General features: G+C 37.6%; 1 protein-coding gene across 1 annotated transcript in view; it reads right to left on the bottom strand.

The window, feature by feature from the left end:
- Positions 1–3,318: 3,318 nt before the first annotated feature.
- SLC15A5 (solute carrier family 15 member 5) overlaps positions 3,319–19,940 on the bottom strand; it is a 90,961-nt gene continuing 74,339 nt past the window's right edge. Inside the window, exons 8-9 of the mRNA XM_002752196.6 lie at positions 9,508–9,616; positions 3,319–4,634 (exon numbers count right to left, since the gene is read on the bottom strand). Coding sequence (XP_002752242.3) covers positions 4,487–4,634; positions 9,508–9,616 — 257 coding nt within the window. The 3' untranslated portion in view covers positions 3,319–4,486. The remainder of the gene's footprint in view (positions 4,635–9,507; positions 9,617–19,940) is intronic.

Genomic DNA, 19,940 nt, shown 5'->3' with positions numbered 1-19,940 from the left:
CTTCCTCACTGTATATAGCATTTAACAAACTCTTTTTTTTTTGGAGATGGAGTCTTGCTCTGTCACTCAGGATGGAGTACACTGGTGTGATCTTGGCTCACTGCAACCTCTACCTCCCAGGTTCAAGTGATTCTTCTGCCTCTGCCTCCTGAGTAGCTGGGATTACAGGCACCTGCCAATATGCCCAGCTAATTTTTGTCTTTTCAGTAGAGATGGGGTTTCACCAGGTTATCCAGGCTGGTCTTGAATTCCTGACCTCAGGTGATCCACTGGCCTTGGCCTCCCAAAGTGCTGGGATTACAGGCATGAGCCACTGTGCCTGGCATTAACAAACTCTTTCCCTTGCCTTACAGTAACTATTTCCACCTCAGATTACCCAACCACATGTCTTCTCTCATCTTACTGAATGTTGCTGGTAAAATATTTATTCTTCTTAGAATATCTCTTTACTTTCACATGTAAGCAGGAGAAAGTGATTATTCTTGAAAGGAGAAAAAGGGGGAAAGTGTAGGGATGTTGAGTATCAATGTTGTTTCAACCTGGTAATTACCGATGGAAGAAGTCATATTCTTATGTGTTGAGACAGAAGAAGACTGAAATCCAATAAGCTTTGGCACTATCTTCCCTGGAATTCAGCTCGCTTTGGAATATAGAAAAACCTCCTGTAGATAACAGCTATACTGAGAGACAGTTATGTGGAGAGGAATGGCCCGCAGATTTTGTAGACAGATTTCCTGGGTCCAAACCTTGACTCTGCCCATACTGTCTGCATAACCCTTGGAAAGTTATTAGCTCCTGTATCTTTCATGTTTCTCATCATAAAATATAATTAACCACTGTATTTAACTTATGGGGTTACTGTGATGATTCAGCCAGCAAATGCATTGAAAAGACTTAGAACAATGTCTTGAACTTAACAAGCACTACAGAAGTCATCATCATGATTAGTAACTCTTTTCAGGGTACCTTCGTTTTTCTCAAATTGCTTTTCTAAGGCAGTTTGCAATTGACTGTAGCACAGCCAAGTCAGTTTGATGAAAGGAAAAGGAAAGGATGGTTTTGACATTGAGACCTCCTCCCCTGCCATGGTGTTCAATCTGAGTGGTCTTTTCAGGGACTGTTTCTGACATCCTGAGGTCCATGTCAGACACGGTATGGCTCCACAGGGAGAGCTGAGTGAGGGAGACGAGATGCTTGAAAAGCTTTGGTCAGAGTCTGTAACCTTCACATAATCTTTTCTCCCATGCTTGTTCCCTTTTGGATGATGTAGAGAGTGTTTCACTTAAGTGGCTGGGGAGTGATCCAATGTTGGTGACATTGAGTATTGCAGAAGGAGCTAGCGCCCTAGCGACAGACAGACCAAGGTTCAAGTCCTGTCTGTGCCACCTACTATCTCTGTGACTCTTGATAAATCACTTAAGGTCTCAAGAGTTACAGTTTCTCATTTACAAAATGGACATGCTAAAATGTGCCTGCCTCCCAGAGCGATGGTGCTAATCAAATGTGATAATATGTGTGACAGCAACTTGTAAACTGTGAGAGGTGACATCGAGGTGAGTTGCTACTATTAGTTGTCTCTTTAATTTCCGTGCTCTCTACAAGCAGACCTGGATACTAGCAGCACCTGTGTGCTGTCGTCACTTGGCTGCTGATTTTATTTAAAGGCTTTACTCATAAGTCCGGGACCAATAATTGTACACTGGCTTCTCTTGTAGTGAGAGAATGGGTAGCTGGTAGATGCCTCTCGCCCAGCTGGCTCAGAGTACCAGAGGTGAAGCTCTGTTTTCATAGAACAAGGGGCCTAACAGTTTTCAGAAGAGATTATTTTCTCTCCTTCAATTTATAAATCGTGCAATATTATAATAGGAAACTTTTTGGAATTATTGGCTGTTATTTGGTGATACTGTTACTCTGATCGTTGATAAAACACTTTCAGAAACCAAGAGAATGAAAGGTTGGCCAGGGTGGAAGAATGCTATAAATCAAGACTACCTGAAGGGGATATGAGAGAGAAGGGATTAAACGGTATAAAGGAGAAATATCCACGCGGCTTGGGAATATTTACCTACTTTCAGGAGCAGATCTCTGAAGGTTATTTTGGCTATTAAAGAAGTCACTCTGGTGAAGTGTGACTTCTTTTCACTTGTAAATTTATGTAATAAGAGTATGGTTTTCTTAATTTTGTATGGATGGTCAATGTAGTGACTTTTGGCTACAGTGGATTGAAGGGTTACAAGAAAAAAAGGAAGAGAAAAGAGATGTTACTGTCAGTTGTGAACAGAATCAGGTGGGGTCAGACCCGTGCTCTGCAGGTCACAGAAAACATTTTCAAATACCTTGCCTTTCAGGCCTTGACCATGGACAGAAATAGAGCACAGAAGGTGCTTCTTAGGGAAGTCTTCACTTTTCCAACCTTTTGCCACCAGTGAAAAATGGAGCAGATGAGTGGCTGGGTACAGATCCTTGGCACCAAGTGGCTGGAGGAAATGGAACACTGCAGGGACACAGAACTTCACCCGCCACTTCACTGGAGAAATGCAGTACGGAACCAGCAGGCTTCTGCAAACAACGCATCCCTTTAAGTTAATTGGTGTTATATAGAAGCTGAAATGCTCCGCTTATTTACAAAGCTACAGATTTATGTAAAGCAAAACCAATTACACTTAATGCCTAAACTATTCCAGGTGCTCAGTGATAATGTTGCTAGGCAGTAGAGAAGAGACTGCTGTGTGAATGCATCCTGTTCTGAACGGAAGCCTGTGCAGTTACTGCAATTTAGCTAATCACGAGTGTCAACGCCAACGTGAGAATTCTAAGCTCTTTCGGTGTTTGCTTTGGGTCAACTTTATAATTCTGTAGATCTTTCATCTCTAAGGACAAGTGAAAGCATAATGAGCACTTTTTTCTATTATGATGTAGGAATTAAGGAGATGAAGGCAAACTTGTGGGGAGTGGGGAGAACAACATAAAGCAGACCCTTTTCTAACAGTAGCAGAGACTAGAGCTTCCCACTTGTACTGAGGTGAAGTGTTTAAAGATTACTTGCTCTTTTGGGTGTTCATTAAACCCAAATTGCAAACTTGGCATTTAACCTTTTGCAGCAAGGAAAGCTTCTAAGGAATAGCAGGAGTCTGCCTCACAGTTTTGCTGGGATACAATTGCTAAACAGAAAGGATTTGAAAAAGTTGCAGGGAAAGAATTTATGCCTGTACTACCAAGTCTTTTCATTTGTCCTCAAACAAAAAATAATTTGAGTAAGAAAAACACCTGGTGCTTTACAGCTCCTCTTTTGCAATTAAAAATGCATAGCCCACCTAATCAAGTTGAATAAATCTTTTATTCTACAGACCTAAAATATTTTCTGTAGACACAAGGGAGGGGCATAATTGTAGAATAATTTGCAGTCAGCCGATAAACTCACCTGTCCTACCCAGCATGAATTGTCCTGGAAAAGCAATGCCTTTTAAACTTTGGGGAACATTAGAACGATTTAGGTGTGCTTCTTAAAACCAACAATTCCTGGACCCCAATCTGAAAAAAGGTTTTGGTTAAGGCCGTCTGTGTAGGAGCCAGAAAGATTCACCTGTAGCAAGTTGTCCTCAACCGAATTTTGACAAATACTGCTAGAAAGAAACAGACATTAATTTCATTTGATTTTTTAAAATGAGTTTATACATATTTTTGCTTATAAGAGAACAAACACTTAGAAGATGATTCTCTGAATGCTTCTGAATTGGCAGCGGAGACCGAAACATGTTATTTGTACAATTCCTTTAAGCAGCTCTGTTTGGTTTGGTCACTTACCCTCCTCTCACTCCCCATTTTATCTTCCTTCATTTCCTCTTTCCTTTAATTCCAACAATTCCCTAACTTACATTTATTTTTCAACTTTTTTAGTGTGAGGACATTCTCTCTGTTAAGGGCACCTGTCTTAGTAATACTGCTTTTAAATCCAGAGAAAATTTCTTTAATGAAGTCATATCTTGATAGTACAATATTAAGAGCAAATATAGCAAAATCATGTAAATGTTTATTATTTACTCAACTATATACAGTATATGGTCACAATGCTTGGCATGTAATAAGCTCTCAATAAGTGTATTGAAAGAGAGTGTATTAAAATACTGTCATTTTGTATGAGTCATTAGAAAATGAATCACTGAAACTCCAAAAAAAGTCATCTGCTTTCAATGACTGAACTGCTGTAGAAAGCTGTAAGGTATTATAGTGTATAGAAAACTCATTTTTTTGGTCATAATCACCTAGATTTGAAATTATTTTATTAATTCTAATGCATAACGTTAATGCGAAAGCATCACCGTTTACCAGAAAGGTCATAATTAGTCTTTGTAGTAAAGTATACAGACGGTATTGATCAAATCACCTTCATATATATTACCTGTTACACTGAAACACATAAACTGCTCAGCTGAAGAGGAAAACAATGAATACTGTTCTCATAAGACAGGCAGACCCAAATCCAGTTTCACAGGGCTGTCTCCCAAAGATCAATACTTGAAGAAAATTTCTGTATACTGCCATAACATTGCCGAGACTTTTCGTGGAGGAGAAGTGTTTCTTCAAGATTACTTCCACGGATGTTCGGGGCATTAAAATGATTTAGATTACAATATCTAAAAAAGAAAGAAAGCAAGCTTTTCTTAGGACCAGATGTAGATGAATTGATAAATCATTTGCTTCCGTCCTGTGCTTGTCTACCTTTTATGATGGGCTCACAGATACGGGCACAACACTGTCGATTATTTAAGAGTGCTGCTCACCAAAACAGCCTTTAAAAGGACAAAGGCGTTTTCGTGACTTAGTCAGGAGTCTCATAAGGACCTTTAGGTGGCGCTTTTTTACAACCTGCTGTGCTGTCTTCAGAGCTGATGGAGAGATGGTGGTAAGTCTGAAAGCCTATTGACTCGACAGATTTCATGGCGGTCAGGACTCATAAGAGGTTTACTAGGGATTTGTAAATTCAGTGCTGAGACTATGTGGAAACCGCCATTGTCAAAGAAGGATTCCGTGAATGTATTTCTAGATTGTGCACTCCCCATCCCCAAGCTCCAGAAAAGCCTGTCTTTCCAGTGTCTTCTAAGTACTAGCCCCATGTAAGGGGCTAGTACTTAGCATCACCCCATTTCACAGACTGAGAAACTGAAACTTCCAAGAGGTGAAATAACTTGCTTAACGTTCATAGAAATAGTAGTTGGCAGAGTTTGGATTTGGAACCAGAACTTGATTATTCTGAATCCTGGCCTTTTTCCTCTATGGCATACTGCCTCTAAAGACAAATTACTTTCTTAAACGCTTTTGGGTACGTTCCAAGAAAATAGAAACTTCAAATTGCTTTATTCACTGCTTTATTCCCAGTGATTGATACATAGTAGATGTTCAATAAACATTTGTCAAATGAACAAATGAATATCGGCTATAAGTTTAATTTTATCAAACACACACGAGTCTCACAAATAGATGAGGTCGGTCATCTATTTTTGATTTGTGAAGGTTTCAAAAGTTAATTTTACCTTCTTTTCCTTCTCAATACATTACTAAAAATAACTATAACTGTAAGAGAATGAATACTGCCTGAACAATTCTGGTCATTTGTCTCTGATTTATGTCACTTTCAGTAATTCTTACAGCATAGGCACAAAAGATTACTGAAATATTTGACAAAACAAGTGCAATATCAACTTTATAAGATGTGTTTTACAACACTGGAAGGATGGTGGTGTTAGTTATAAAAACAAAGACTCTCTGCTCCCTTCTCCTCAAAACACCTGAAATTTCTTTTTATTTTAGCACCCAATGTGGGATAGGATACATATTTATATGAAGCACTATAGACATATTTACCTAATACTTTTCAGCAAGGAAAATACATTTCATCTACCTACTTTTTTCATCCCTAAACTGGAAAGCCTCGAGTATGACATGTCACCAGTGCAGTATTTCAGATTTGATTGTGGAGGGGTTGTTTTTGTTTTTTTGATTTGGTACATGTGACAGGTAAGTCTGGCTTTATATGTAAATATAATTCCTAGCTTTATGCAGCTGGGGATTTGAGATAATGTCCCAGACGCCCTCACAAGATTGGTTTGGTTCTAGGACTTACCCTAATATTATGTCAGACAAATATGAGCTTGGATGTGGAGGTTTCTAGGGTGCTAAAACAGACCTCATCCTACCTGTATGTTGGTGAGGATGTTGTTTCATAATTAGTCCACTGTCCTCAAGATCTTGAGGTCAAGAATAAGTTGGGACTGCCTTGTTTTTGAAAGATTTACCACTGTCACCTGGCTTTGAACAGATACACCTTTGGGTTTGATAAAAATGGGATTATGATTGCATATGTGTTGAGATTAAATAAAATTTGACTTATAAGTAATACGTTTCAATAATGCTGTCCCTGGGACATTGGTACTTTTGCCTGTTTCTTTGCATGCCATTGTTCTTGCTTATGTGAATAATAAGCATGCTTATGTTTTTGACAAAAACCATCAGTGTAGAAAAAAATCGCAGTCATGCGCTCCTCACTGCAGGCAATGGTCTTTCTTTCTCAGATTTCACACTGTGTCTTGCTTAACTCTTCTGACTTGGCCTGTCCAATCCTAATGGCCAATAGGTCCCCAAGGCAACATGTGCCTTGGCATTGATGTCACTGGTTCTAGCTGCTTAATCTCTGGAGGCAAATTTTCCAGGCTCTCCTTTCTTCTGTGTGACATCCATTTTTTTGCTGTGGGGTGCTGGTCAACAGGTGGTAGCGGGTAGAGTTACTTTAACTGAAGGCAATTGTTTTCTCCCAAACCAAGTTAGGAATTGTCCGAGAGCAAGAAGAGGGCTCTTCTATGGCACTTGGAGGCAGCACAGCGCAGGAGTACAGAAGTGTGGGCTTCAGAGACAAATTTGGGGTTGAATCCTAGTTATGTGAACTTTGTGAATTTAATTAACTAGCTTTGCAGTTTCGTTTCTGATTTATAAAGTAGAATTATAAGATCTATGTGCCAAGAAGGTGATGGGGAAGTTCAGTGCAGTTGTGTGTGTGTATAGCTTGCCACCCAACACACACAGGCTGCTCAACACATGGAAAATTAATTTCTTCCTGCTTTGTTTCTTCCTCTCTCTCTTTATTTTCTCCCTAAAAAAGTATGCAGGAGAAGAGAAAGTAGATAGGATATGGAGATTCGGTAAGAATCAGATTTATTTCTGAATGAACTTCGCCTTTTTACTTCGTTCCTTCTCATCTTTGGTTCTTCCAATCTCTGGTGTGTTGTATGTTTTCATTCTTACCTCGTCCTGTGCACCCCACACCACTATGACTCACTTCTTTACTGGAACTGACTTGTTCCACAATCACAGAGAAAGAATCACAGCTGAATATTTTCATTTGGGCCCTAGATGTTGGTTCCATGTAGACTAGGAATTCTCCGGTTCAACTCCAGTGCCTGAAACAATGCTTAGCCTGTTGGTTGAGTGGGTGTGTTAATGAGTCAATCCTGGTCTAATGGATTCTGGGTCCCGTGCTAGGTCTACCTGAACTCTGTCCATGCCCGTGGTCATCCTGGTCACACCTCTGCATAAGTCTAGGAGGAGAATAAAAAGGAGGAAGAAGAGAGCCTACGGCTAGGTATGAGACCATTGTAATTATAATTGCTAACACTTTGGAGCATTTACTCATCCTCGCATGAACCTTATGACACAGTTACTATTCTTATCATTTCTGTTTTTAAAATGAAGTAACCGAGGTTTAGCAAGGTTAAACCGCTTGCTGAAGTTGTATTATAGATAACTTGAGGAACTGGACTCAAGTAATTTAACTAAATTATTTCAAGGATCCAACCTTACCATGGGATACGCAGTAAAAACTGAGAGACAGTGCAGGTGTTTGAGAATTACTGGATAAGCAACAGTTATGGGTCTAGATGCGGTGCACGGAGGGGAAGGACGCCATGCCTCCAGCTTCCGTCTTCATTGGGAAATCTATTTTGCTACAATGCTAAGAACATTCCTGTTGGATCTTTCTGTAAAACTTTCTGATTCTCTAAGATGATTGTTCATCTAAGAATGAGATCAGGCCGGTGGCTCAAGCCTGTAATCCCAGCACTTTGGGAGGCCGAGGCGGGTGGATGACGAGGTCGAGAGATCGAGACCATCCAGGTCAACATGGTGAAACCCCGTCTCTACTAAAAATACAAAAAATTAGCTGGGCACGGTGGTGCGTGCCTGTAATCCCAGCTACTCAGGAGGCTGAGGCAGGAGAATTGCTTGAACCCAGGAGGCGGAGGTTGCGGTGAGCAGAGATCGCGCCATTGCACTCCAGCCTGGGTAACAAGAGCGAAACTCCGTCTCAAAAAAAAAAAAAAAAAGAATGAGATCAGCATTCAGGAAAAGTATGCACTGTGAAAGGATCAGTTTGATAATTTATATACTTTAGAGTGTGAGAAATATAAAAATTCAGGAAGCCATTAAGGGTTTTAATTTTGTCATCAATGCTGCCTTGCATGAGGTTTGAGCCTCTCTTATACTGGACTATAAGCCAATCAGAGCAGAACATTGATGGAATTGTACCTTTATTGACTTACTGACTTTGCATCTTTCTAGTTTATGACACTACCTATTACATGGCTGATGTTCAAAAAGAGATTTGTTAGGTTAATAAAATAATGATCTAGGCAAGGGTGAAGTGACAATGGATGAGATAATATATGACTACATGACTAAGGAGATAAATGGATGGAAGGAAATGAGGAAAAGGAAAATCTGTTTAGTTCCTTCTTTGTGACAGACATTGTGCTGAGCCCTTTATCATAATTCGTTCCCCTAAAACCCACAAGAGGTTTTTTTATTTTACAGGTGTAAAAACACAGGCCCAGAGATGTAGGAGAATTTTCTCAAAAGTACACAGCTGTACAAGAATATTTCAAGGGGAGAGAGAGAGAGAGAGAGAGAGAGAGAGAGAGAGAGAGAGAGAGAGAGAGAGAGAGACAAAGATGGTCTGGCAATGGATTGATGGATGGTAGATGATACATATTAAGCCACTCTCAGGTGGTCTCAGGTGACAAGCTAGGAACTTTTGTACAGTTTTTTTTAATTGACCTTGAAATGATCACTGCTGATTTAAAGGCCTGAATAGGATCCAAATCTCAAGCATCATTAGATTTCTAGCTATTTGTTTAATGATATTTGCTTTTAATGGTAATGATTCACTCATTCTTACTATCAATATGGTTATTTCTAATTCTAAAGTGATGATACATAGTGGAGAGAAAAATCTTGTGTTAGAACATGTTTTAGAATTTGTAAAGCACTCTTTTATTATGAGGATCGATGGAAAAAGTGAAGTCTAAATTGAAATTTCTTGCTCTGAATAATCTGTCGAATTTCTCTAATATGCTAATTTGTCCAGTCATGGCATGCAGCATTCCCGCTGGCTCAGTGATGGTTCCCAGACCAGTATTTCGTGGACTCAGAAATTTTTCATCTTACCACACACTTACTTACCTTTGTGAAACACTCCGGAATCCCAGGACGTTCAACAATGCTAATGATGCCAGGAAGAAGAAGAAGCTTTCTAAATTGCCTTTGTTTAACGTGTTTGGAAACCAATTGCCTGTTTGGAACAAATGTAATTGTTATTCAGCTGCAGAGTTGTAAGTTTCTGTGAATATTTTATCATTGCACAATTCATAGAGCTTTATTCGCTTCAGTAATATCCACAAAGCAAAAAAGCTCATCTGAAACTTGATTGTCAAAATTTATTTAACTCTGTAATTAACAGTAAAACGATAAGCAAAGCACCCCAAACATTTTGAAGGTCACGAAACACCGTTAATTTGCAATATGGGTGTCAGAAGAACCGGCTTGTAAAGGTAATCCCGACTATTCTATTGATTTGCAGGAGCCATGTGTGCGTTTTATTTATCCTTATATTTCTAGTATTTAGAACAGTGCCTGCCCTATAGGGATTATTTGGCAAATACATAGTGAATGAATGAAAAATATTTTCTGTGACCAAATAGTCTGTTTCATATGCTAATTGTAAGGATAGTGAGATAATGTATGTAGGTGACAGATGTTAAATTATTTTCACAACTTTGATAAATCCAGGGACACCTTATGGTAAGATCACATAACGCTGTTGGTCAGATTACTTGCAATCTCTGGGTAACATGGAGATTTTCTTTTGACCTAATGAGTAAATTCTTCAATTTAATACTACCAAATAATGTATCTCTATTTCATTATGATGTCATACTAGGTATATATGAAACTACTCAGGATTCAAGGTAATTGCTTTAATTTGCTTCTAAGTTTTGACTTTTGCTTTGGATCTGTGCTATAACTCTATCTATCTCTATCTCTCTGTCTCTATCCACACACATTTTTGATTTCCTCAGTGAATTTTGGGGTATCATTTAATATATAAAATATAATGCATTATATTATACATATTATATATGCCATACTTATTTATAGGCAATACTTTAAAAACAGCAAGGAGATCTAGTATTACCAACTGTATTACAGATACATAGTACTACAGAATGCTTAAAAGAGAAAAATCTAACTTAACAGAGAGAATTTAACTGTATCTCTGAATGAGTTGAATTTTTAAATGTTATGCATTATGAGAACAGGAAATGAACATCTTTGAATATGCAAATGCAAAGAATTCATCATGTCTTTGCCTTTTTGTAGGAACAACTCCTACAAGGGGAGGTGAAGAGGGTATGGGACCAGAGCAATCAGTCTATGAACCAACAGGACTGGGCTTCAGTACCATCGCTGACACATGGACTGTAGGGTTGTTTCCTGCAGTAGAAAGTGGTTCTTGGCATCTCCCTTGACAACACACACTCTTAAATGGGATTTAACTTAACTGTTCTGGTCACAGTCAGCAGGAGCATAAGCATGGCAATCGTGACTAACTGTGCCACTTCCCATTTAAAGCTGTTTGTCTTTTGTTTTTTACCTTCTCAATGACTGTTACTGTGGATCAACAATGAAAATTAGCTGTGTCTATTATATTCCTGGACCCATATGTGAAAGCTAGCCTAAGTAAATTACAGCACAGATAAATAAAATGGTAAAGTGGAACTTACAAAATAGGTATTTTGTCAGCAGAACTGTGTGGTACAGGTAATCTTGATTATGCTATGAATTTGCAGAAGCTGTGTGCATCTTATTTATCCTTATATTTTTAGTATTTAGAACAGTGCCTGACAAGTAGGGATTATTTGGCAAAATAATACCAATTAGTAAAGGTATCATAATACCTATCCAAATAAATATTACCTATTTTGTAAGTTCCACTTTACTACTTTATTTGGGTCCTATTATAATGAAAATATATGGTTTTATTGCTGTAGTGACAAGGCGCCTTTATCTGATGTTTAGATGAGTAAATGAAGTTCACTGACTGTTTATCTGTAAGTCTGTCTATTGGATATTGTGTAGCCTTTTTGATGTGTATATGTGTGCTTTTGTGTGTATGTTTGTGTTTGTGTGTTTGTGCATGTCTGTGTATACACACAGAAACTAAACATTTGATTGTACTTGAATGGGGAGAGTTGAGGTGGAGGTCAAGATAAGGTGAGATAACATCCTCCTTATTTTCAGGAAGAACTAAACCATCCTTCTAAGCCTGTTTAAACAGTGCCGTTTTTCCCCCTCTTGAATTAATATCCCAGTCGTCTTTCTGTCCTTTTCATTTCACATCAGCACTTTGCATGTCATGCGATTATACCTTATTATCACCGGGTTTCTCTGGCTAGAGTAAGAGGAGTTTGCACAGAGTATGTGATGCCTCAAAATTAACATGACATTAATTTTTCTTGGAGCATGAATTCTGGTCCATAAGAAGTAATTGAAAACACTATCTTTTTATTATAACAGAGTCAGATGAAGAGGAAGAATACAAATTTTCTAAGATCTTTAAAGGTAAAACATAATATTTTTAAGAAATTGGGTCATTACAGCAAATACCAGCCTTTTAGGAGACACCACTGGATCCCCCTGGGCACAACAGAGCACTGTCGTCATGGGGGAAGCTGCGGAAAACAAATGAGAAGTACTGTGACCTTGGTATTTGGGGGTTTGGTGTGACAGGTGAGAAGGACGTTTCTACCAGAAAAGTTAGAGAAAGGTAATATAAATCGTTGGATGTAGACAAAACATTTTGTGAGTGGGATTATCTAACAAAAAAAAAAAAAAGAGAAGACTACGATATTACATATTCGAACTTTCTGCAGTGCTCCTTCAGTCATCCTTAGACATCGTTTCTGGCATGTGGCTTTCTTTCTAATGGTCATCTTCGTTCTAGTCCCATATTTTTGCCATATGTAGGTGTCATTTAACATTCTCGGAATAGCTAATTTACACGGGAAAGAGAAGCGTCGCCTGAATTGATAGCACGGGGCAAACGCTTGTGTCAAGTCAGACAGAAAGGTTCCTCAGGATGTTTACAATTTACTTTATTTCTATGGAGGTTATGTATCTCTGTGAAGAGACAGAATTGGGTATAAAAAGATATAGAGGCCGGGTGCAGTGGCTCAAGCCTATAATCCCAGCACTTTGGGAGGCCGAGGCAGGTGGATCACGAGGTCAACAGATCGAGACCAATCTGGTCAACAGGGTGAAACTTCGTCTCTACTAAAAATACAAAAAATTAGCTGGGCATGGTGGCGCGTGCCTGTAATCCTAGCTACTCGGGAGGCTGAGGCAGGAGAATTGCCTGAACCCAGGAGGCGGAGGTTGCGGTGAGCCGAGATCGCGCCATTGCACTCCAGCCTGGGTAACAAGAGAGAAACTCCGTCTCAGAAAAAAAAGGAAAAAAAAAAAAAAAAAAAGATGTAGAGAGAGCTTGGGCTTTGGAGTCAGGCAGACTTTTAAAGTTAAGTCTTGTCTTAACAGTGTCGTCGCTGGGCAGATCACTGGACCACTTAAGCCTCAGTTTCTATGAGATGATCACAACAGATCTCACTCACTGAGTTGTCATGAGGAGTCCCAGAGATAATGGCTGTCAAGGGCCAAACACAGAGCAGGCAGTCCACAAACCTTAGAGTATCGCCTCCTCCTGCCTGCTTTCCAGGTAAGCTCACACACGGTCATGTAGCCTGAGCTTGATCTTGGGCCTGTTTCCTGGCAGATATTTCTTCATGCTCTGTGTGCTTTTTTTTTTTTTTATCATTATCCCAGGACCGGTTGTAAAATGTTCCATTTAACATTGTCAGTTGACTCAGCTCTTAGGTACTATAACTTTATTTTAGTAGCTTATAAACTTTTATTGTCATAATTCACATTTGTGCCATTTTTCATCTGACATTTCCAGTAGCTGACTGAAATCAGGAGCATCCTTGTAAAGGAGACAAAGTGAAGACTTGAGGTCTATAATGACACTAACGAAACTTCTCCAGATCGCAGGTTGGCTGAACAGGAGCATGAGAAACAATGTGCCACGTAGGGTCCGATGTGCCATTCATTCCATGCCATTTGTAATGCCCATGGAGAATCCTAGTTATTACTTTCATAATATAACCAGCTACTTAGTAATAGTGTTCGACTGCTCTCGACATTATTTAAACCAACCAATCACATCCAGTCTGCAGGAACCAGGCTGTCATCACAACACTTTGTTACTACAAAGCCTGACCCCCAAAGCCTGACCCCCAAACCTGCCTGTTCCCTGCATGCCTGAGCACAACCCCATGTGACTCTGCACATATCAGAGTATTTTCCTTTCCCAGGCTGTGAGTGTGTGACTAATAAACTGCTGTCAGTCTCATCTGTCTAGTGTTAGATGCCTGTTTTCCATAATCTCATACTATTTAGAGTAAGAGGCAACCCCCAGTCACCAATGTGGTGAATAGGAGATGATCAAAACATGCCCTCACCACAGAAATCAAGGTCAGTTCTAGACAAAATATTAATAGGTTTTGCTTTAATGGATAATTACTGTTGATTTTTCTTTAGGAGGGAGGAGAAGAGAGGAAGGAACCCTTCCGTACATCCGTCCGTACCGCTACTCAGAACCAAGTACCGCTGCTTCTAAATTACGTCAGGGAGTGCAACTCCCGTAGAATCACAGGACAAGAAGTAATGGAAACAGATATTTACGGTAATAGATATCCAAATCACCTTGATTTGATTATATCAATTTATCAAATGACCGCGTGTCCTGAAAACAAGTACATCTAATATGTATCAATAAAAAATTTCAAAAAATGATAAATAAAAGAAGTAATGGGAACAAGATATACTCGGGTTGCACAGCATCCAACACTTCTTACACCTTAGCAAAAATATCCCGTTAGTAAACACTACCTCTCAGCGAATCTCTTCTTTTGAGGATGAGTAAACAGAGAAAGGGCCAATATGGGTAAGGAAAACCGACTACAATACATATTATAACTGTTGCTTATAGGAAACACCCTGAATGCAGAATCAGAAAGCTTAAAATAATAACAATAATATAATAAATGAGAAACTCATAAGACAAAGACAAAATATAATGGAAAATACTAATTTCAGGAAAAGTTGAATTAAAAAAAATTTTAAAGGGACACTGAGTTTTTTTATATTGATGAAAAACACAATTCAAACTAAAGATATGCCAATGAATTTCCTGTAAGTAATGAAATCATGACAAAATCGGTTGTCTTTTGGAAGTAACAGTATATAAGTAATTAGTATCAATGACTATAACACATTCTGGTGAGTTTTTTTTAAAATCAAATTGGCAAAGAAGGGATGCAGAGAATTAAATTAATGTGATTGACAAGTGTTTAATAAAGATTACAACATTGTTTCGTATAAAGAAATAATACAGGCCGGGCGCGGTGGCTCAAGCCTGTAATCCCAGCACTTTGGGAGGCCGAGGCGGGTGGATCACGAGGTCAAGAGATCGAGACCATCCTGGTCAACATGGTGAAACCCCGTCTCTACTAAAAATACAAAAAAATTAGCTGGGCATGGTGGCACGTGCCTGTAAAAAAAAAAAAAGAAAAAGAAATAATACTGTACCCTCTTACAGAAGTTTCAGTAACATTAATAGGAAACTAGACCTTCAAGAAATTGAAGATATTGTTTATTTTTATTTTTACTTATTTATTTTTTTTGAGACAGAGTTTCACTCTTGTTACCCAGGCTGGAGTGCAATGGAGCGATCTTGGCTCATCACAACCTCTGCCTCCTGGGTTCAAGCAATTCTTCTGCTTCAGCCTCCGAGTAACTGGGATTACAGGCACACACCACCATTCCCAGCTAAGTTTTCTATTTTCAGTAGAGACGGGGTTTCATCATGTTGACCAGGATGGTCTCAATCTCTTGACCTAGTGATCCTCCCACCTCGGCCTCCCAAAGTGCTGGGATTACAGGCGTGAGCCACCATGCCGGGCCCGATATGCCTCTTAAATAACTGGTCCAAAAAGAAACCCCCAATCTCAAACTATTTAGAAAAATGAAGAAAATGAGGAAATTGCATATACACATTTAAAGAAATAGATATAAACTCTAACCAGAGGCACATTTAAAGACACATAGGTTTTCATTTTTAAAGCAAGAATTAAAATAAATAAAACAAACATTCAAGACAAAAAAAATTAGAAAATACATAAAACAAATTTAAGGAAAGTGGGAGTAAGGAAATAAAGATGAGGACAGGAAATCAATATATTGAACTTTTTTAGATGTAATAGTTCTGAGATGATTCACTGGAGAAAATGTAGCAAAATAAACTGGCAAATCCAATCAGAATGTGTAACAACAGATGCAGAGGAGAGAGCAATGTTTAATTATGAGTATGCGATTTTAGGGTCAAAACTCTTAAGGAAATGGGATTAGTATTTAGGTAAGCATTAATTGCCAAAGTTGAGCCAAGAAGAAATGGAAATACTTAATGACCAATAATAGTAGGAAAAAGTTACAAAGAATGGTTTTTTAAAAAGAGACACTGAGATTCCCACCAAAATTCCAATGACACTTTTCACAGAAATAGAAAAACAATTCTAAAATTTACATGGAACCACTGAACACCCCAAATAGCAAAGTAATCTTGAGCAAAATACAAAGATGGAGGCATCACACTACCTGAATTCAAAAGATACTACAAAGCTTTAGTATCAAAACAGCATGGCATAAAAACAGACACATAGATCAATGGACCATAATAGAGTCCTGAAATAAATCTGTGCATTTACAGATAATTGATTTTTTACAAAGGTGCCAAGAACAAACTGATATGTCCCCACCCAAATCTCATCTTGAATTGTAATTTCCCTAATCCCCATGTGTCAAGGGAGAGAGCAGGTGGAGGTAATTGAATCATGAGGGTAGTTTCCCCCATGCTGTTCTCATTATAGTGAGTGAGTTCTCAGAGATCTGATGGTTTTATAAGGGACTCTTCCTCCTTCACTCAGTATTCTTCCTGCCATCTTTGAAGAAGGTGCCTTGTTTTCCCTTCGCCTTCCACCATAATCATAAGTTTCCTGGGGCCTCCTCAGCCATACTGAACTGTGAGTCAATTAAACCTCTTTCCTTTATGAATTACCCAGTACTGGGCAGTTCTTTATAGCAGTATGAAAATGGACTAATACACAAACAAAGGGGAAAGTACAGTCTCTTCAATAAATGGTGCTGGGATAACTGTGCATCTAAATGCAGAAGAATGAAATTGGACACTTATCTCATACCAGATACAAAAGCAATCAACTCAAAATAGATTAAAGGCCTCAATGTAAGGCATGAAACTGTAAAACTACTAGAGCAGGGGAAAAGCTTCATAATATATTTCTAGGTAATGATTTATTCACTATGACAACAGAAGCATCAACAATAAAAGCAAAAACAGACAAATGAGAATGTGTCACACTAAAATATTTCTGCACAGCAAAGGCAATAACAGAGTGAAAAGGTATATCACAGATTGGGAAAAATATTTGCAAATTATGTATCGGGTGAGGGGCTAATATCCAAAACATATAAAGAATTCCAACTACTCAGTAAGAAAAAAACCCAAATTAGCTAATTAAAAACGGGCAAATGACCTGAATTGACATTTTTTTTTAGAAGAAGACATACAAATGGCCAACAGGTATATAAAAAACTGTTCAGTATCACTGATCCTCAGGGAAATGCAAATTAAAACCACAATGAGGTAGCACCTCACACCAGTTAGAATGTTTTAAAAAAATGAAAGATAAGTGTTGATGAGGATATGAAGGAAAGGAAACCTTAGTACACTATTGGTGAGAATGCCAATTAGTACAGCTATCATGGAAATCAGTATGGCGATACCTCGATAAACTAAAAACAGCATTACCATAGTATTACCACATGATCCAGCAATGCTCCTACTGGATATATATCCAAAGAAGTTGAAATCAGTTTGGACTCTCAGTTTGTTGCAGTATTGTTCATGATGGCTAATATATGGACACAACTGAAGTGCCCATCAATGGATTAATGCATTTTAACAAGTGGTATATATACACAATGGAATATCCAGGCTTAAAAAAGAAGAAAATTCTGTCATTTTGACAACATGGATGAATCTAGAGCACCTTATGCTAAGTGACATAAGGAAGACACAGAAAGACAAATTCCATATCATCTCACTTGCATGTGGAATGTAAGAAAGTCAAACTCACAGAAGAGAGTAGAATGGTGGTTACCAAAGGCTGAGGTGGGCAGGGGAGTGGATGGAGAAAGAGGAAATGTTGGCCAACTGTTACAAAGTTTGAGTTAGACACGAGGAATTAGTTCTGGTGTTCTATTACACAGCACGGTGATGTATTCAATAATAATGTATGATATGTTTCAAAATTGCTAAAAGAGTGGATTTTAAATGTTCTCACCACTGAGAAATGATAATTATGTGAGGTGATGGATATGCTAATTAGACTGATTTGGTCATTCTGCAATGTATGTATATATTGAAACATTACATTGTACCCCATAGATATATACAATTATTATTTGTCAATTAAACATAAAATGCAGTTTAAGAAAAAAAGAGAGAGATTAGGCATTTTTTAACTTTCACAGAAAAAAATAAATCTTTTCTCTGGATCTTTCCAGAACATAGCAAAAGAATAATTTTTAAGTATTGTTTATCACACATATGTAAAGATGATTTAATGTTGAAAAAATTATTAATTAAATGCACCCTAATGATAGGTTCAGTTTCTACTGATCAAGAAATATCATAAAGTGATCTTAAGAGCTACTTAAGAAACATCCAATAAAATTTAACCTGATTTGTTTACCTCTTAGAAAACAAGAATAAAGTTTTCACATGATAAGGAATATTCTTTAAGATCATGTTTATAATCCTACGAATATACTTAATAAAAAATATAAGGTATCCTCTTTAAGATCATGGGAAGATAAAATTGACTGTCTTCTGGTGTTACCATTGCCCTGTAAGTTCTGGGTCCTGAGAAAGAGGCAAAGCATAGGAGTAAATATTGGAAATAAGGAAAATTATACAGGATAATTTTAGGATATCATATTAAATTTAGGATAATTTTTCTGAAAATGTAAAAGGATCAACTGAAATACTCTTATAAATTTAGTAAGAAAGTTTATGAAATTGGATGCAGATGAAGACATACACATTAATAAATGGTAATAATCTCCCTGTGTAACAGTGATCACCTCAGTAAGCTGTAAATGAGGAAAAATGATTCAGTTCAAATAGCAAAAAGGAAAAATGTATAAAACGTCTATGATAATTTCAACAAGAAATGTTCAGGATATGTATGAAGAAATAAACTTACTGAACTCAACTTTGAAGTATTAAATTGAAAAATTATGTTATATACATGCATGGGCCACTATCTATTGTAAAAACTTCAGTTTTTCTAAAATTAACGTACAAGTTTTACTCATTTTATTAAAATAAAAATAGGATTGGGGGACTGGATGCAGTGGCTCATTCCTGTAATCCCAGCACTTTGGGAGGCTCAGGCAGGGTCATCACTTGAGGTCAGGAGTTTGAGACCAGCCTGGCTGGCATGGTAAAACTCTGTCTCCACTAAAAATATAAAAATTAGCCTGGCGTGGTGGCAGATGCCTGTAATCCCAGCTAGTTGGAGGCCGAGACACAAAAATTGCTTGAACCAGGAAGGCAGAAGTTGCAGCACTCCAACCAAGGCAATAGAGTGAGAAACTGTCTAAAAAAAAAAAAAAGATAGGAGAAAAAATAATAAAAATGTGAAATTCATCCAGAAGTATAAGCCATGGAGAACATGGTTTTCATAAATAAAGAATAACCAAAAAGAAAAGTATGATTAGCAATAGGTGATATAAACTATATATCATAAAATTATTATAATAATTAAAAGGAGAGTGATAATAAGGTAAAATAAAGAGGCAGCTGAAAGGAACAAGACAGAAAGCCCTGAAACAGTCCCAAGACCACCTAAGAATATGTTAAAATATTTAAAACTGATTAGTTTCATTTCACTTACCATATGATTGTGAAATATTTAAAGTTTAACCAACTTTTCACACCGTATATTAAATTCTTTTGTGAATGTTGCCTATTTGAAGCAAATAAGTATTTCCTTTAATAGAACCAAAATGAAATCCACATGAATAATAAAATTAGTCCAAAATGTGAAACCATTAAAATTCTACAACCAGAGATAAATGCAATGAAATTAATCTTCAGATTTGATTACACATAGCAGCAAAACTTGTATAAAATAAATTTATCTATGAAATAAAATTTTGAGTTAAAACTGGGAAAATACTAGCAATAACTATGACACAAATCATAATATTCTTAAAGTATAATGAGCATATATAAACTGACAAAAAAAAGACCAAAAGAAAAATAGACCAAGAATATGACTAAGCATATCAGAAAAAAGAGAAAAATGTCCTATAAACATTTCAATTTTACACTTTAAAAAATACAAATTAAAGTAGCA

The sequence above is a fragment of the Callithrix jacchus genome, chromosome 9 (assembly GCF_049354715.1).
Source record: "Callithrix jacchus isolate 240 chromosome 9, calJac240_pri, whole genome shotgun sequence".
Taxonomy (NCBI): Eukaryota; Metazoa; Chordata; class Mammalia; order Primates; family Cebidae; genus Callithrix; species Callithrix jacchus.
This window is presented reverse-complemented; position numbering and strand designations above follow the sequence as displayed.